Raw genomic sequence first — 20,492 nt, forward strand, 5'->3', positions numbered from 1 at the left:
TGAGCCATCCTCAGGAAAGGAACTTATCAAGGCGTCAAGCTCATTGATGAACTCTCCAAGGGAACCTGGAGGGCGATAGATGACAAGGATATTAAGCTTAAATGGGCTAGTGACTGTGACAGCATGGAATTCAAATGAGGAGATAGACAGATGGGTTAGGGGAAAAATTGAGAATGTCCACTTGGGAGAGATGAGGATTCCTGTGCCACCACCCCTCTGACCAGATGCTCTCGGGGTATGCGAGAACACATGGTCAGACGAGGAGAGAGCAGTAGGAGTAGCAGTGTTTTCAGTGGTAATCCATGTTTCCGTCAGCGCCAGGAAGTCGAGGGACTGGAGGTTAGCATAGGCTGGGATGAAGTCAGCTTTGTTGGCAGCAGAACGGCAGTTCCAGAGGCTGCCTGAGACCTGGAACTCCAGGTGTGGGGTGCGTGCAGGGACCACCAGGTTAGAGAGGCAGCAGCCACGCGGTGTGAGGCGTTTGTGTAGCCTGTGCAGAGAGGAGAGAACAGGGATAGGCAGAGGCATAGTTGACAGGCTGTAGCAAATGGCTACAATAATGCAGAGGAGATCGGAATGAAATGAACTAAACATCTGGGAGAGGAGAGAGCAGGGCCTCCCTCACCAAAACTTCCACCTCAGAAACTATAATTGTTTCACTGAACCACCCGAACAAAAACTCTCCCAACTTCCACCTTTAGAAATCAGAATTGTTGTGAACCACAGCGGTTCAATGTTTCAAGGAATAGACTCAACCCACTTTATTCAGCTAGCTAACTATGACACTATAGCTAACTAGCATGCTAGCATCCAATAACACACAGTTTAGCACCAACACTTGGTCACAACAAACCACCAATAGTGTGTTAACACACTAAACAGATAATTCGTGTCCGTGTCTAGTTCCTTTCATAACGCAGCAATAATTAAACGTTGGCTAGCTAGCACAAATATATTGTATTTAGCTGCCACAGTACAGCACACAATGGCTACTGTGTTGACTCTGTTCGAAAAAACGGCTAGCTAGCTAGCTTCGTGCTACACCCGGCACCGCCGAAAACAATGCTAACCTACAATAACTACCCACAACAGCCCACGATGCCTAACTATGACACCATAGCTAACTAGCATGCTAGCATCCAATAACACACAGTTTAGCACCAATACTTGGTTACAACAAACTACCAATAGTGTGTTAACACACTAAACAGATAATTCGTGTCCGTGTCTAGTTCCTTTCATAACGCAGCAATAATTAAACGTTGGCTAGCTAGCACAAGTATATTGTATTTAGCTACTACAGTACAGTTAGCTGGTCGTGTTGGCTAGCTAGCAATGGCTACTGTGTTGACTTTGTTTGAAAAACGGCTAGCTAGCTAGCTTCGTGCTACACCCGGCACCGCCGAAAACAATGCTAACCTACAATAACTACCCACAACAGCCCACGATGCCTAACTATGGCGCCATAGCTAACTAGCATGCTAGCATCCAATAAAACACAGTTTAGCACCAATACTTGGTTACAACAAACTACCAATAGTGTGTTAACACACTAAACAGATAATTCGTGTCCGTGTCTAGTTCCTTTCATAACGCAGCAAAAATTAAACGTTGGCTAGCTAGCACAAATATATTGTATTTAGCTACTGCAGTACAGTTAGCTGGTCGTGTTGGCTAGCTAGCAATGGCTACTGTGTTGACTTTGTTTGAAAAAACGGCTAGCTAGCTAGCTTCGTGCTGCGGGCCTATCTACAATACCTAACTACAATCTAAATACATAATTAAGCCTTACTCGACAAAGCCCAAGCTATGTATAAAGCCAAACTTACCCGACGCCAGCTAACATTTGTCTTCTGCAATCAGTAGGTGTAATTAAGTACAGTAGCTACTAACTACCTAACGTTGATGGCTCAGATAATGAGGTTAGAAAAACGGCTGAATGGTCGGTAGCTAGCTGGCTTAATTACAGGTACTCTTAAGCGTGAAATAACATTGGAAACAACTCTCCACCGTTGCTAAACGTTACCAGTAGCTACCCGCTAGCTAGCTAGCCTCGTGCTTCGCCGGGCTCCGCCGTAAACAATACTTACCTACAATAATTACCTACGGAAACCTACAATAACTACCTAAATAACTACCTACAATACCTAACTACAACTACCTACCTACGATCTAAATACATGGTTTAAGCTTTACTCAACACCATATAAGAAGCCAAGCTTACCTCCTGCTAGAGAAAACACAACCTCTCAACCTTTCCCGACCACAGCCGCAGTGCTTGTGACCTGTGACTTGTGACCTGTGCTTAACAAGCGGCACACACTCCATCACAGGCTTTCAAATGACTGCCTCTTTTCCTCAACTTTTCCACCTGTTTTGTGCCTCTTTCTTTGACCACAGACACATCATAACCAGTGGAACAGGGTGTGTTTTTGTGTAAGTGGAACAGAGAGGTCTAAATAATCTGTGGTTGGAGAGATGAGTAGCTCCCCTCTTCAGGAAAGACTCTACCTCAGAACCTACAGCAACAGAAAACACATATCTAATAATAACCAATAATTCATCTGGTCAGTGATAACCTTTACTTTCAGATAATATGACTAGGGGTTTTCGCTGTCAGTTTACCTTCCAAGTGATGGTCACCATGGTGCATAACAACATAATAGGAGTTGGACTATCATCGTAGTATTTGTATGGCCAAGCAGAATATTTGGAGGAAATATCATTACCATACTACAGATTAGTCTTGACATTTTCAAACTGGACACAAACAGTATTTACATGACAAACACTAACATGCTTATTTACTCATAATAAACTATTATTAGATTTGTTATTTGTTATTAATGTATTTATTACCTAGTAAACTGTTTCTAAATCAGTTAAGATAAATACATTGTAACAGTAATGTGCTTGGTTTGATATTAGTTGACTCTACAGGTATTTTTTACTGCTGCAAACCTTTGATATAAAGAGAAAAGTTAATTGACAACTTCTAATTTGACCCTTGTGGTAACTGACTCACTCTCACACAGTGACAGGTTGAAGTTTCAGTTTTAATAGTATCTTCCACAGTACTGCCACTACTGGGTGTGCAGTACATTATTCACAGTTAGTCCGGGTTAGTTAATGGATTGTTTTACATCCCACTTAAGACACATTTTCCATTTGGATGTGACGCCTCTGAAAATGTCCTCCCTTGCATTCTCACCCTATCTTGTGCTTAGCCTCAAATGCTACATGGGCCTTTCATTAAACAGTCTCACTAACACTAATACTAAGACACAGTCATGCATGTTATCATGACATTTCTTACCAAAACACAGCACTCACCACCACTATGGAAACCTGACCTGTCACCAGTGATGAGAAAGTGAGAGTGGGGGAGACAGGCCTCATGGTTAGGGGGTCTGTGGGAGGAAACCAGTGTGTGATGCTCTCTGAGTGTAGGAAAAGTATTTGCATATGGGTATGTTGTGTCTCTCCATATGAGGTTGGTGGGCTTAAAAAGAGCTGCAGTTCTGGTGAGTCACACATCTGACTGCAGACTCAGAGCCAGTGCTATAGACAGAATGAAGGCCCTCCTCTCTCTCCTGCTTCTCTTCACCACCACTCTACTGATGTCCACTACTTCTGCTCAAGGTGTGTGTGTGTTCTCTTATCATGTATTTGATTAGATCGTGTTAGATTTCACTTAAGATGTTTGTTTTAGCATTGGAAGCAAATTGATGATAATGGAAATCCATGGTGATGGTGAGAAAATAATATGATGCTTTATAAGTACAGTGTAAATGAATGATGGTGATGATGAACATGATAATGCAACTCTTCTCTCTCTCTTGTAGCCGGTGGACCAGTAATCCCCTGCTGTATGGAGATTAAAGGCACTACGGTGCACCGCGACAAGATCAAGTTCTACTACCTACAGGACACAGCCATGTGTAACATCAAGGCAGTGATGTAAGTGCTTATAACCGTACATAGGTGTTTATACCATGGCATTGTTGAATATTCGTTTCTGATTGACTTGAAGGGCATTCTAAAGCATGCATGATTTCCTTATAATGCATGGTATATCAGCACGATAGAATTCAATGGCTAGTTCATTCTTGCACATTCTACTACTACTAAGTCGAATTGAAAATATTAACGTTATTGGCATTGTTGAATTAGATTTTCAGAATAGCAAGCAAGGACTGATGATTTGGTCAGCTAAACTAGCAAGTCTGTTTGTTTGGTTACCAAGGCAACTACAGTCACTATTTAGTGAGCTTTCTAGCTACTTCAGTGGATGTTGAACACATTTCTACCTGCAAATGAACATATTTCTAGCGACAAATGTGTTAAATTATAGCAATGGTATAAAAGGGAAAATCAACTCGGGCTCTATGCCTCCACTAGCGCGTTGTTGAACACCCCTCCATGTTGTTCATTTTCTGTTGATTATCCCTTACTTATTTCAGCTGTTATGAATGCAGTATATATACGCACTATGAATGCATTCATAATGCATTATACCCAGATGGACAATTGGTTCATAGAAAGCATGACGTTTTTGAGTGTGTATCTGTTGTGACCGGTCTAATTGTTTTTTAAACCTGTTCTTTCCCCAGGTTTGTCACAGTGAAAGGCATACGGATCTGCTCTGACCCTTCCAACCCCTGGGCAAAGAAAACCATGCAGTACCTGAACAAGAAGAACAAGCCTCACACACCTCAAAAACATCACATCACCTCAACTACTACTACTACTACAACCACCACTATCCCACAACTTGCGAAAAACAACCCTCACAAAACAACATTTTCAGCTCACAACCCCAAAATTGCTTCTCAATGGTCAACAACTCACCACAAGACATAGAAGAACATTGAATTTTCCAGTTCATAGTACATCAGACTATTGACTTTGAATGTTTGAATATTTTCAATATGCAGCTATTATAACAATTATGTCACTTTAATGAATATCTTTATATATTTATAAATTATTAAATCGAATTTACTTCCACAGTGAATTTGATGACTGCTGGCTATTTGCCAGTATGCCTAAACAATGTATAATGTTTCTTATTAAAATAATGGTTTTAAATTGCCGATTTGTTGTCCTCTGTCATCCAATGGGATATCCAGCATGCGGTGAGGGTTCTGGTGCAAAATGGCTGCCATTCATCACCCAGGTGTGTGCTAGACATTAGTAATGGATGAGCAGCACTTTACAATACTATAAGTGAAAAAAGTGATATAAAAGCAACCCATTCCAATGATTAAGAGGAGTAAGTTAAGAAAAGCAGATATTGATGTTAAAGGTGACATTTTCTGCTGATTACTGTAGCTGTGGATATTAGTCACTTTGTTTCACAACTGATGACCTACCCATAAGTTCCATGATCGTCACATCTGGCCATGCTAGAAAGGACAGATGGATAGACACAAATGTTACACAAATGCGATTAACCCCAAACCTGAACTATAACCTTACCCTGAATTTGACCTCTTACCCTAATTGATAAAGAACAAGCTCTACCTAGTACCTAGTAAATCTGACCATATTAACACTATTGCCCAGTCTAGCATGGTCATCTAGTGACCTCTGTGTTTCAACCATAGAGTTAGAACCAGACTGTGCATTCTAGAATTAGACTAAGAATTATATTTCAATGGCTCCAAGAGAGAGGGAAAGCTGTGGAGTGGGTCTCAAGATGGGGGCCATCTTGTTTCAACTGTATCAGTGTACACTGTAAAACATGGCTGGAGCTCCAGTGGAGCAATCGGTTAGTGTCTACACTAACAGTGGCGGTGGATGTTAAATAGGTTACTACATGTGGGAAGAGAGAAAGTTAACACTGTATCTCTGTTAACCGTAGGGTTTTTGGGGGCTTGGCTGCTGTGGAGTAGGTATGAGTGTTTGAGGTGTAGTGGATGCTCTAGTATACCACAGCGGATTTTCCCCTCCCCTCTGTACAGCCACTTACTAACACCTCCATTTCTGTTTCCACCTCTGTAAAGTCACATCATTCTGTGCACTATGAATACTATTACATGTATGGTTGTGTGTAAGTCACACAATATACAGTATGTGCCAGCTATGAGTTTCTTTGGATAAAAGCATCTGTTAATATTACCATTATTATTGTATTGTATAATTCCTCTTGTATGTACAGTACCCTCGTTGGGTGTCTTGAAAGGCACTTAAAGCAAACTGTACATTCATTATGACTCCGACTATTAATGAAAATAATTTACATAAAAGCACTTTCTTCTTGAGGGAGATTAGAAAACAATCATTTGTTGCTACTACATTGCTGGTAGCGATGATTAGGACTGCGTTTTCTAAGTGATTTATTTTACAATTAGCCCATAAGTGTTTGTTTGAGACAGGGAATGTTGTGTTCTCCAAAGAAATGAGAGTCAGTCTGATTCAGAGTCTGTCTGAGTCATTGGTGTTTACTGTACCTGTATCTGTAGTTTTGCTTTGTTTTCATCATTAGTAACATCACTATCCTGTCTCGTCACCAGTACAGTGAAAACGTGCCAGACAAAGAATAAACTCAGATTCCATCTCTGTGAACAGTGTGAAACGTGTGGGTTGGGAATGCATCTCGCACGTACAGTATTCTGTGTTTGTGTGTGTGTGTGTATGTACAGTGGGGAAAAAAAGTATTTAGTCGGCCACCAATTGTGCAAGTTCTCCCACTTAAAAAGATGAGAGAGGCCTGTAATTTTCATCATAGGTACACGTCAACTATGACAGACAAATTGAGAAAAAAAATTCCAGAAAATCCCATTGTAGGATTTTTAATGAATTTATTTGCAAATTATGGTGGAAAATAAGTATTTGGTCACCTACAAACAAGCAAGATTTCTGGCTCTCACAGACCTGTAACTTCTTCTTTAAGAGGCTCCTCTGTCCTCCACTCGTTACCTGTATTAATGGCACCTGTTTGAACTTTTTATCAGTATAAAAGACACCTGTCCACAACCTCAAACAGTCACACTCCAAACTCCACAATGGCCAAAACCAAAGAGCTGTCAAAGGACACCAAAAACAAAATTGTAGACCTGCACCAGGCTGGGAAGACTGAATCTGCAATAGGTAAGCAGCTTGGTTTGAAGAAATCAACTGTGGGAGCAATTATTAGGAAATGGAAGACATACAAGACCACTGATAATCTCCCTCGATCTGGGGCTCCACGCAAGATCTCACCCCGTGGGGTCGAAATGATCACAAGAACGGTGAGCAAAAATCCCAGAACCACACGGGGGGACCTAGTGAATGACCTGCAGAGAGCTGGGACCAAAGTAACAAAGCCTACCATCAGTAACACACTACGCCGCCAGGGACTCAAATCCTGCAGTGCGAGACGTGTCCCCCTGCTTAAGCCAGTACATGTCCAGGCCCGTCTGAAGTGCATTTGGATGATCCAGAAGATGATTGGGAGAATGTCATACGGTCAGATGAAACCAAAATATAACTTTTTGGTAAAAACTCAACTCGTCATGTTTGGAGGACAAAGAATGCTGAGTTGCATCCAAAGAACACCATACCTACTGTGAAGCATGGGGTTGGAAACATCATGCTTTGGGGCTGTTTTTCTGCAAAGGGACCAGGACGACTAATCCGTGTAAAGGAAAGAATGAATGGGGCCATGTATCGTGAGATTTTGAGTGAAATCCTCCTTCCATCAGCAAGGGCATTGAAGATGAAACGTGGCTGGGTCTTTCAGCATGACAATGATCCCAAACACACCGCCCGGGCAACGAAGGAGTGGCTTCGTAAGAAGCATTTCAAGGTCCTGGAGTGGCCTAGCCAGTCTCCAGATCTCAACCCCATAGAAAATCTTTGGAGGGAGTTGAAAGTCTGTGTTGCCCAGCGACAGCCCCAAAACATCACTGCTCTAGAGGAGATCTGCATGGAGGAATGGGCCAAAATACCAGCAACAGTGTGTGAAAACCTTGTGAAGACTTACAGAAAACGTTTGACCTGTGTCATTGCCAACAAAGGGTATATAACAAAGTATTGAGAAACTTTTGTTATTGACCAAATACTTATTTTCCACCATCATATGCCAATAAATTCATAAAAAATCCTATAATGTGATTTTCTGGAAAATTTTTTCTCATTTTGTCTGTCATAGTTGACGTGTACCTATGATGAAAATTACAGGCCTCTCTCATCTTTTTAAGTGGGAGAACTTGCACAATTGGTGGCTGACTAAATACTTTTTTTCCCCACTGTATGTGTGTAGTCGCTTTGGTTCAGTAAGAAGCGATGGAGAGGTTCTCTGTAGTCTGTCAGTCAGAAGGGGAAAGATCAGGACTCCTTCTGTTGTTCCTTTCTTCACCAGTGTCAGAAGTAGAGGTTCCCACTAGATGTGATTAACACATGTTAGCTACCATGTGTATACATATTATCCACCATTAGGTAGGCTACATGTGTTAACCTGACAAAAACCACAGTGGTGGAAACACTGCTGCATTAAAACTATTTTCCTATCTTTTCTATAGAGACCAAAGAAAGGTTATAATGGAGGGATCATCAGCAGAGATGGAGGCAGAAAAATATAAAAAATTAACTTAAGCAACTCAGTGGTTAAAGAAGAAGACAGTGTTAGAACAGGAGCAAACCTTTTCTGTGTGGGACTTTATTATCAGTTAGGCTCTATCTCTATCTAAGATCTGTGACTAAAAAAACAGCTATACACATTCTCTCGCGGGCCCTGTCATCGATTACTGTATTTGCTTTGACCAGTTAGGCCTAGGTAATCTTTCATGAAAAATGCTTCTGAAAGAATAGGTTTTAATGTGTCAGTCTGTCTTCATCTTGCATATACTGTTTGTCACAATAATTATGTATTTCTTTGTATTTGTTTTGTTTTTCTGAGAACAAACTATTAAATATGTAACCTGTGGTTGAAACCAGGCCTGTATAGAGACATGCATGAATGCACTGTACACACACTATGCTACACACTCGATTCTAGAGAGTACAGGAAGTGGTGTTTGTATTGGTGGTTATATGACGCTACGCTTCAGTTCCAGTGAAAAGGTAGACACACCACAATTATTTAGAAGATCATGGCCTCAGACTCCGTTTAACACACTATTACTTTATTAATTTACCTTTAGCTACCCAGTGGTGTAAAGTACATAAGTAAAATACTTTAAAGTACTACTTAAGTAGTTTTCTGGGTTATCTGTACTTTACTTTACTATTTATATTTTTGACAACTTTTACTACACTACATTCCTAAAGACAATATTGTACGTTTTACTCCATACATTTTCCCTGACAACCAAAAGTACTCGTTACATTTTGAATGCTTAGCAGGACAGGAAAATTGTCAAATTCACGCACTTATCAAGAGAACACTTGGTCATCCCTACTGCCTCTGGCCTGGCGGACTCACTAAACACAAAGGCATCTTTTGTAAGTAATATCTGAGTGTTGGAGTGTGCCCCTGACTATCCATAAAAATGTTAAACTAGAAAATGGTGCTGTCTGCTTTGCTTAATATAAGGCATTTAAAATTATTTATACTTATTTTAGCAATTACATTTACTTTTGATACTTAAGTATATTTAAAACCAAATACTTTTAGTTCAAGTAGTTTTTTACTGGCTGACTTTCACTTTTACTTGAGTAACTTTCTATTAAGGGATCAAATAAAATAAAAATGTATTGGTCACATACACATTTCTTAGCAGATGTTATTGTGGGTGTAGCGAAATGCTTGTGTACCTAGTTCCAACAGTACAGTAGTATCTAACAATTCACAACAAAACACACAAATCTAAAAGTAAAAGAATGGAATTAAAAAATATATTAATATTAGGACGAGCAAAGTTGAGTAACCGAGTGGTAGCCGGCTAGTGCAGTCTGACGGCCTTGAGATAGAAGCTGTTTTTCAGTCTCTCGGTCCCAGCTTTGATGCACCTGTACTGACATCGCCTTCTGGATGATAGCGGGGTGAACAGGCCGTGGCTCGGGTGGTTGATGTCCTTGATTTTCTGTGACATCGGGTGCTGTAGGTGTCCTGGAGGGCAGGCAGTGTGCCCCCGGTGATGCGTTGGGCAGACCGCACCACCCTCTGGAGAGCCCTGCGGTTGCGGGCGGTGCAGTTGCCTTACCAGGTGGTGATACAGCCCGACAGGATGCTCTCAATTGTGCATCTGTAAAAGTTTATGAGGGTCTTAGGGGCCAAACCAAATTTCTTCAGCCTCCTGAGATTGAAGAGGCTCTGTTGCGCCTTCTTCACCACACTGTCTGTGTGGGTGGACCATTTCAGATTGTCAGTGATGTGTACGCCGAGGAACTTGAAGCTTTCCACCTTCTCCGCTGCGGTCCTGTCGATGTGGATAGGGGTGTGCTCCCTCTGCTGTTTCCTGAAGTCCACGATCAGCTCCTTCGTTTTGTTGATGTTGAGGGAGAGGTTATTTTACTGGAACCACTCTGCCAGGGCCCTCACCTCCTCCCTGTAGGCTGTCTCGTCATTGTTGGTAATCAGGCCTACTACTGTTGTGTCGTCTGCAAACTTGATGATTGTGTTGGAGGCGTGCGTGGCCACGCAGTCATGGTCACCGCTAACATCAAAGCGGTGACCCGATCCTGCAGGTTCATGCTCTACAACATTCGCAGAGTACGACCCTACCTTACACAGAAAGCGGCACAGGTCCTAATCCAGGCACTTGTCATCTCCCGTCTGGATTACTGCAACTCGCTGTTGGCTGGGCTCCCTGCCTGTGCCATTAAACCCCTACAACTTATCCAGAACGCCACAGCCCGTCTGGTGTTCGACCTTCCCAAGTTCTCTCATGTCACCCCACTCCTCCGCACACTCCACTGGCTTCCAGTTGAGGCTCGCATCTACTACAAGACCATGGTGCTTGCCTACGGAGCTGTGAGGGAAACGGCACCTCCTTACCTTCAGGCTCTGATCAGACCCTACACCCAAACGAGGGCACTACGTTCATCCACCTCTGGCCTGCTAGCTCCCCTACCTCTACGGAAGCACAGTTCCCGCTCAGCCCAGTCAAAGCTATTTGCTGCTCTGGCACCCCAATGGTGGGGCCCCTGTGTTGAGGATGAGTGAAGTGGACGTGTTGTTTCCTACCTTCACCACCTGGAGTCGGCTCGTCAGGAAGTGCAGGACCCAGTTGCACAGGGCGTGGTTCAGACCCAGGGCCCGAGCTTAATGATGAGCTTGGAGGGGTACTATGGTGTTGAAGGCTGAGCTATAGTCAATGAACAGCATTCTTACGTAGATATTCCTCTTGTCCAGATAGGATAAGGCAGTGTGCAGTGCGATGGCGATTGTATCGTCTGTGGATCTATTGGGGCGGTAAGAAAATTGAAGTGGGTCTAGGGTGTCAGGTAAGGTAGAGGTGATATGATCCTTAACTAGCCTCTCAAAGCACTTAATGATGACAGAAGGGAGTGCTACGGGGCGATAGTCATTTAGTTCAGTTACCTTTGCTTTATTGGGTACAGGAACAATGGTGGACATCTTCAAGCAAGTGGGGACAGCAAACTGGGATAGGGAGAGATCAAATATGTCCGTAAACACTCCAGCCAGCTGGTCTGCACATGCTCTGAGGCCGAGTGGCTAGGGATGCCATCTGGCCCGGCAGCCTTGTGAGGGTTAACACGCTTAAATGTCTTACTCACGTCGGCCACGGAGAACGAGAGCCCACAGTCCTTGGGAGCGGGCTGCGTCGGTGGCACTGTGTTATCCTCAAAGCGGGCGAAGAAGGTGTTTAGCTTGTCCGGGAGCAAGACGTCGGTGTCCGCGACACGGCTGGTTTTCCCTTTGTAATCCGTGATTGTCTGTAGACTCTGCCACATTCGTCTCATGTCTGAGCCATTGAATTGCGACTCCACTTTGTCTCTGTACTGACATTTTGCCTGTTTGATTGCCTGATGGAGAGAATAACTACACTGTTTGTATTCGACCATATTCCCAGTCACCTTGCCATGGTTAAATGCGATTGTTCGCGCTTTCAGTTTTACGCGAATGCTGCCGTCTATCCACGGTTTCTGGTTTGGGTAGGTTTAATAGTCACAGTGGGAACAACATCCCCTATACACTTCCTGATGAACTCAGTCACCGTGTCCGTGTATACGTCAATGTTATTCTCAGAGGCTACCCGGAACATATCCCAGTCTGCGTGATCAAATCAATCTTGAAGCATGGATTCCGATTGGCCAGAGCAGTGTTGAATAGACCTTAGCACGGATACTTCCTGTTTGAGTTTCTGCCTATAGGAAGGGAGGAGCAAAATTGAGTCGTGATCTGATTTGCCGAAGGAAGTGCGGGGTATCTATACTTTTACTCAAGTATGACAATTGGGTACTTTTTCCACCACTGTAGCTACCTTACCAGGTATGAGGTTTGAGAACACAGTCTTTTACTAAAACATTTGAAGTCAACTCCAAATCTCAAGAGACTGCTTGCTAAAATATAGGCCAGGTTCTATAGAAGCTCTTAAGCACTTACTGCACTGTACAGAAATAAGCACATATCAACATCATAAGAAAACCCTTTTTCAGGAACACATATAACAATTACAGGGCTGTAATGAAAGGAGATTGAGTTTTTGAGAAGTTATTCATATGGGACAACTATCATTGTGGTTTGACCTGATCTTTTGACAGTGACTTATTGTGTTGTTAAGACTTAAAATACATCATCACCACCAGAGGACAAAAGTTATCATGATAATATAGTTTTATTGACTTAACATAAACACGTATTACAAATTACAAATATAAAGACAATTTAAGATAGCAGGGTAGGTAATAGATACAAATGTAACTTTAACACAGACAAGCATGTTATTTACACGTACATTCTACTAATTTATCATAGCGCTGTTGAAGTGAGCAGGGACGTGTGGGTTAAATGGTATTCAGATCAACCACTTGACTGTTTCACATGAACTTTCAGTGTATTCCTTCAGAGCCAGCTTAAATACACTTCTACCCATACTTCTCTCCCCGGCACCTGTTGTCAGGGCCGTAACCAGGGTTTGAGTTTTAGTGAGGTCCGGATGCAGTAAAGGAGCTTCAACTTTAGAAATAATTCTATACAACTAAAAAACATTAAAATTGTATTTGGAGAACATTATCACCTTGGCTGCAGTAGGTTCATTCACCTCAGTCGATCTACAAACACAAAGCCTATTAGCTATACAATTTTAATGTTATATCCCTGAAAGGGGGGAAATATGAGAAACGATTCACACTGACACATAGCATCAGCGATGAAACGAAAACTGTATTGTTTGCATTTTGATTGCATTTTATTCTAAGTCTAGGCCTATAGGGAAGATAGGCCATGTGGAGATGTACATTATAGTCAATTATCAGAAGTATATAAAAACTAGGCTACATTCCACAAAGGTAGGTGAGGCAACATACCACCATCATCCCAAATAGCCTAAACCTTTTTTCAAACATGCGCTAGTGGCAGCCAGTGCAAGAATAAAAGTAAGATAAAAACGTTTACTAAAACAGCATTGGTCCCATGTATCAGTGACACAGGGAGTAAAAAACAACTTTGTGTCAAGTCCTCATGAAAAAAAAAGAAATGTACTCATGGATAAAATTTGATTTACAACATGTCAACATCGGTAGATGTCCTTGCCACTGTACTACTTTTTAACTTTTTTTTATTTTTATCTTGCTCTCCTCCTACAGGCAGAAGTCCACGATTTAGACCTAACATCAATTGTGCTCAGTTACACAATTGGTTTTGGTACACCAGTTCTCTTGCGCCCTCTTCCCTCTCTCTTTCCTCCCCTCTTCCCTCCTTTCCCCTTTCCTTTTTTGCCTCCCTTCTTTTGTCCCTTTCCCTGTTTACGTGGCACTGCCGGTGCCTTGGTCACTGTCTCGCCCTCCTTTCCTTCCTCCTCCTCTCTCTTGATTGTCTTGATTTCGTCCACCTTTGCCATGGCCTTCCTCACCCAATCACTTCCTGGGTCACCGCAGATCCTCTTCCTTTCTACGGTGTGTAACCTTGAAGTAGATAAATCAAGAGGTCAATTGTCTCCTCTGGTGAGGTCATTTTTTATTCACTTTGTCATTTTCTGATAACGACATTGGTAGTGAAGTAAAACCAGTGGTTCTGTATGACATTGTAGGATACTCTCAATAGGACGCATTCTTATCTTTACGGTGTAGTATGACTGTGTAGGAAATATGAATGTAGGTTACTCACACTATGGTTTCGATGGGACACAGTGCTGTAGTCTGTACGGTGTAGTCCACTACGTTTTAGGGTGGATTCTTTTCTGAGTCAGCTGAAGACAGCAAGTGTTGACTGGTCCAAAGCCTATAGAGGGTTATACATGGTTATACATTACTGGTTTACACAGCTACACGTTACATATATACACCACCGACACACACACTTTCAGTCATAAAATAAGAGGTAAGAACTCACTTGCATCGAGCCCGGTCATCCATGTGGCTACACAGAGCAGAGAAGAGAACACCAGACTCAACCTCATCTTCAGCTGTTGAAGTTTTCAGATTTGAACGTCTTTAGGTATAGAAGTCGTCATGTGCTGCCCAACCGTTCTGACTGATTGACTATCTCTTAGCCCTGGCCTTATAGGTAGAGAAAGTCCCACCCACACCATTAGGTCTGATAGCCCCCCTCTTTCATCTTCCTCTTCTTCCTCCACAACCCTCTCACCCCCACCCTGTGGCCTATCACTAACAGAGTGACTCTGCTGTGGTGGTAGAGAGGAAAATATGAGAGCTCACTATGAACGGAAGATTATGACTAAAAGACCCCTCACCACAAGCGTATTAAACACACACACACACACACACACACACACACAAATATGCATTACTCACCACACCTCTTATACTAGGCCACAGGTCTCTATTTAGACAGATAGAAGACAGGATGAGTTAACTGCCATCAATGTATGATATTAAATGCTGGACATTGGGAATGTATGATATGATAGTGTATACCGTGCAGTAATCATTTGTGAATTCTTTCCCCCCTGAAGTGGAGAAATGGAGTGAAGTTTTCAGTGGGTTTGGGTGGGTGACAGTAGCACAGCTTTTTTTACATCGTCTAAATGGGGTCTGTAGAGTTACAATAGCTGCACACTCTGTCTCTCCTTGTCCCATACAGTGAAGTTAATGTCATTATGTCCTTAGCTCTGGCCAGGTCTGAGTTAAACTTCACTGCTCCAATTCAATTTAGTATAGTTGTGTGGCATCGGGTTCCTATGTGACAGACAGTGAATGTGTTTTACTGTGGGCAAGGGGGCATGGCAGCTGTACTTGCTGAGATTGGACTTTTAAATGGAGGCCACATATCCACTTTAACACAGCGCTAGATAGACACGGCTAGGGAAGGAAGGATGGAGAGAGAGGGCAGAGCCCCAAATATTCACACTTTTGCACAGCAGTAAAACCACTCCGGAGAGAAGTACTTAATGCCAGGCTGAGTGGCAGTATAATAGACCTGCTTTCCGTCTGCTTTTACCACATCTAACTGAACAGAGCAGGACAGACTGCACAGAGAGAGAGGAGGGTGAATGACAGGATAAAGAGAGGGAGAACGGAAGAGAAAGAAAGATAGATAGGGAGAGGATGGCGATGAAATGAAGAAATGTAGAGAGGTATATAATGAGAGGGGTAGAAGGAGAGAGATAAAGAAGGGTAGAGAGGAGAGGTATAGTAAGAGGGAGGGAGAAAATAACTAGGCCCCAGTTGGAGAAAAGAGATGATCATCACATTTGTATTCTCAACCATAACTCTAATGCTTGCTCTGATATGAGGAGTAAACACTTGAATCCTGTCCCACGTGGGATACAACTGAAAGCATCCCAAATATTAGTTTCCTTTCTCGTCCTTCAGTAAACAACATCAAATCTCCAGCGACACAAAAGCCTGAATCACAAGCATCCAATCATTAGATTAGGTATGCTTTTCCCTATACACTCATTCAATCTGTGTGGAGATATCTATTCTTGCACGCACACATGCACACAGACACTCTCCATTCAAGCACCCTGTTTATCTATGCAGGAGTGAGAATGCCTGGCTAGAATATTAATTTATTTGTTATTCATTTATTGGTTATTCCCTGGTTCTTTTGGATCGCTGACAGTGCTGCAGATAGAAATTAGATTGGTGATAAGGCGGGCGATTGGAATGAGCGTCGCAGGAAATTACAATCAATACTGACTCTAATATCCTCATCCGATATCGATCTGGGAGCTGAGAGGAGAGACTCATCGAAAACAGCCAGGAAACTAACATGACGGAGAACAATGCATACACACACACACATACACACACACACACATAAACGTATGTACGCTAATACTGAGACACATGCACACAAATGAAGGGTTATATGAACCTTAAATAGGCTTATTGTTTTATAGAACCCTGGGGAGAGTTAGATAAGCGCATGAGAGCCAGACAAATCTCCACCGTACAACACACACACACCCACACACACACACAAACAGACAGACAGACAGACACACACAGATTTGTTTGAATGTTCTTCTCTTAATGACTTGATTTTGGGTGATCGAAGTTTGGCCTGTCACACAGATGTAATCATATTATATAATAATAATAATATTAATAATGATAATAATATTAATAATACTAACAATAATAATAATAACAATGATAATAATAATAATAATGATAATAATAATAAGAATAAGAATGATATATGCCATAATTGTTTGTCTATAAAGAACATCAGCTCATAGCACTGTTGAAGTGAGCAGGGACGTGTGGGTTAAATGGTATTCAGATCAACCACTTGACTGTTTCACATGAACTTTCAGTGTATTCCTTCAGAGCCAGCTTAGATGCACATCTACCCATACTTCTCTCCCCGGCACCTGTTGCCAGGGCCGTAACCAGGGTTTGAGTTTTAGTGAGGTCCGGATGCAGTAAATGAGCTTCAATTCTCAAAACATTTCTATACAACTAAAAAACGTTGCAATGGTATTTGGAGAACAGCAAAAAAAAGCTACATTGACCCCAGCCATTATCACCTTGGCTGCAGTAGGTTCATTCACCTCAGTCGATCTACAAACACAAAGCCTAATAGCTATACAATTTTAATGTTATATCCCTGAAAGGGGGGAAATATGAGAAACGATTCACACTGACACATAGCATCAGCGATGAAACGAAAACTGTATTGTTTGCATTTTGATTGCATTTTAATTCTTAATTCTAAGTCTAGGCCTATAGGGAAGATAGGCAATGTGGAGATGTACATTCTAGTCAAGTATCAGAAGTATATAAAAACTAGGCTACATTCCACAAAGGTAGGTGAGGCAACATACTGTACCACCATCATCCCAAGTAGCCTAAACCTTTCGAAAGGGGGGGAAATATGAGAAACGATTCACATTGACAACTGTACTGCACTTTCTGAGACACGTTGAGCATTGATTGCATGTTTTCATTTGGCCTCTGTGTGAGAGAGGAAAACCTATGGCTCCTGGTTAAGTGGACAGACAGAAAGACAGGCAGGCAGGCAGGCGGGAGGGTAGGCAGTGTGAATGTGTGTAATAAAACAGCTTAATAACACTGCAGAGGTTGATATTTCATTAAATAGAGAAAGAGAGAGGGGGAAGTTAGACGGAGAGAAGAAAGGAAAAACAGAGGCATGGGAGGGGGAGTGAGGGAGGGAGAGGTAGATATTCCATTAGCTAGGTAAAGAGAGCTAGACTGTATAGGTAGGTGATATCAGAAAAGGTCAGTCATCTAGAGGGAAAAAAACTTTTCATTTCTAAAGAACATTTTGAAACTTGCTCTAACCTTAATTAACAGACAACACATTTTACGTCATTTAGCAGACACTCTTATCCAGAGCAACTTAAAGTTAGTGAGTGCATACATTTTCATACTGGCCCCCCTGGCCCCCTGTGGGAATCGAACCCACAACCCTGGCGTTGCAAGCGCCATGCTCTACCAACTGAGCTACACGGGGCCGATCCAGTACACACTGACGATCCATGTACAGTATCTCATTCACTCTAAATGTTCTCTCTCCCTTTCTCTCTTGCTTTTTCTCTGTCCATCTGCATCGTATCAGTCTGTCTCTTTATCCCTCTCTGAATCCCTTCTTCACTCCCCTGTCTCTGCATGTCTGTCTGTCTGTCTGGCCCTCGTCAGTTACAGAGGGAGGTATGATTAGTGGCTAGGCAGGCAGGGTGAGAGATGCAGCGTGAGATGAAGAGATGACTGACTGTCTGTCTGTTCTGAGATTCAACATATCTGTCTATTATTCACCAGCTGGCTCAAGGCTAAACACACCACTGCTCACGCACACACACACACACACACACACACACACACACACACACACACACACACACATACACACACACATCACACACACACACACACACACACACACACACACACACACACACATGCGCCTGGCTGGCTGGCTGGTGAATAGCTATTGGGACCCTGAGATCCAGTGTGTGTCTTTCTCTAATCAGTAAAACAGTGACCGTGGGCAGTGGGCTCCGGCTGTCTATCGCCCATAAATAACAGTAGCAACTTGATGGACTGGGCAACCATGATTAGAGCCTGCTTGCCTACTATCAGGCAAGAGGGAATCACTGTAGTCTTTGATTGATTAGTGTGTATGAAGATAGAGAATTAGAGAACATCGGCTCAGATTGTTTCAGGTGGCTGCCAAATATGTATGTGTGTGTGTGCGTGTGTGCGTGTGTGTGTGTGTGTGTGTGTGTGTGTGTGTGTGTGTGTGTGTGTGTGTGTGCGCGTGTGTGTGCGTGAGTGGACAACTATGAAAAGGTCTGGCCACTTCCAAAAATATCACCAGCCAGAGACTCTAACAAAATAAGAAATATTTAATTGTGGTTGAGGAGAAAAGGTGCTTTGATGGGACATAAAAGGCAATATAAAAGTCTACGGAGATGATCGTCTTTCTTTGTGGTTTTTGTAAAGAGCACTGGAACCAGGTAATTTTGTGCTATCAGAGGTGTTCAGGTCTGGAGCGATGTTTTGATATGTCACAATGGAGATGCTACACAGATCGATACGTAGACCTTTCTAGGATTGATCTGAGAAGACACTGTTCTTGGTCCTCTGGCCAACTGTCATCTTTCTACAGTCTCCCCTCTATTCATAAATACTAGATATGACGACTTCTCTCTCTCTCTCTCTCTCTCTCTCTCTCTCTCTCTCTCTCTCACGCACACACACACACACACACTTTTTTGAAATGTTTTCTCTCAGTGAATTGATTATGGCTGATCGAATGAAAGGCTACCTATCAAATTGCTTTTCTACTTTCTTGTAACATCTTGGCAAAGAACATTCTGTTCAGGGCAAATTAGCCCTCTTCAGAAGTAGCTATCCGTGCTGAGCTCAATTCCAATTCAATGCAGTCAATTCTGAAGATGGAATGAAGTCCCAATTGAAGAAATGTATTTTAAGAGATTACTTTTTAAATTTCAATCTCTTGAATTGATGGACTTGAAGTGTAATTCACACCAGTCCATCTCCTCTTCTTTCTATTGACGTTCCCCACACAATGCTGCGAATGTGGACCAACCGTCCATTTGGAAACCATCAATAATCGACTGAAACTAATCCTGTAAGCTATTAGCATACCATTCAGATAGTAAAGGCTACAATGTAAGTATCCTATCAGGCTGACAAAGCAGCTGCCGCCAGTCACGACCTGCCTCGAGTCCTGTGGTCCTGGTCCATGGCACGCTGAAGCGCGATAATCAATAAGCGCTTTAATTACGGGAGAGCACGCGGCTTCATGGCTCTTCATGGTTCAGTTCAGCTTAATGTCGCCAGCTGATCCAGAAACGATCATTTTAGATAGAGGGGTCTTTACCGCCTCAGTGGCCGCTGGTCACTAGCCTTTCAATAGCTCACAAATTGCCCTCTCTGCTCTCTCCTCGTCTTTAAGTTGTTAAAAGGAGTTGGGGTAGCAGAGGCATAGACGGTCACTTTTTTCTGACTGTAAAATGCTGTAAAGTACTCAGATCTAGATATACCATTACTTACACCTCTTACAGAATCCAAACAAATGTGGGAGGCCTTTTCAGAAAAATATCACAACAGTTGTGAATTCAGTCATGTCAGTGTCCTCGACTGCACACAGATCTCCGTCATGATGTTTCACTGCAGTGCCACTAGATGGCGCACATCTAACAGTGAGTGGATGGTGGCTGAGCTCAAAGAACGTGCCTACTCTAAGGACCCTTTTAATTTATGCTTTGTGCATCTAGGCTTAATATCGCTCTCTTCATGCTTAGCTTTAACTTTTTTTCTTTGATCCTACCCTCCACAGTGTAACTCCTGTTGACCAACAATACAGATCTAGGTGCTCTCTCTCTCTCTCTCTCTCTCTCTCTCTCTCTCTCTCTCTCTCTCTCTCTCTCTCTCTCTCTCTCTCTCTCTCTCTCTCTCTCTCTCTCTCTTTCTCTCTCTCT

The 20,492-nt window shown here is 42.5% G+C and overlaps 2 protein-coding genes across 2 annotated transcripts; one reads left to right on the forward strand and one right to left on the reverse strand.

The window, feature by feature from the left end:
- Window positions 1-3,536: 3,536 nt before the first annotated feature.
- LOC121581565 (C-C motif chemokine 4) lies at window positions 3,537-5,016 on the forward strand. The gene is made up of 3 exons (XM_041897066.2): window positions 3,537-3,642; window positions 3,846-3,960; window positions 4,614-5,016. Exons 1-3 carry the CDS (start codon window positions 3,573-3,575, stop codon window positions 4,861-4,863), a joined length of 435 nt encoding a protein of 144 aa, XP_041753000.1. The 5' UTR covers window positions 3,537-3,572; the 3' UTR covers window positions 4,864-5,016.
- Window positions 5,017-12,709: 7,693 nt separating this feature from the next.
- On the reverse strand, window positions 12,710-14,702 carry LOC121581165 (C-C motif chemokine 2). Its single transcript, XM_041896583.2, is given in 4 exon segments — window positions 12,710-14,016; window positions 14,219-14,276; window positions 14,279-14,332; window positions 14,444-14,702. Coding segments are annotated over 4 exon segments (456 nt in total). The 5' UTR covers window positions 14,511-14,702; the 3' UTR covers window positions 12,710-13,739.
- Between the last annotated feature and the right edge of the window lie 5,790 nt (window positions 14,703-20,492).

The sequence above is a fragment of the Coregonus clupeaformis genome, chromosome 14 (genome assembly GCF_020615455.1).
Source record: "Coregonus clupeaformis isolate EN_2021a chromosome 14, ASM2061545v1, whole genome shotgun sequence".
In the NCBI taxonomy this organism is placed as follows: Eukaryota; Metazoa; Chordata; class Actinopteri; order Salmoniformes; family Salmonidae; genus Coregonus; species Coregonus clupeaformis.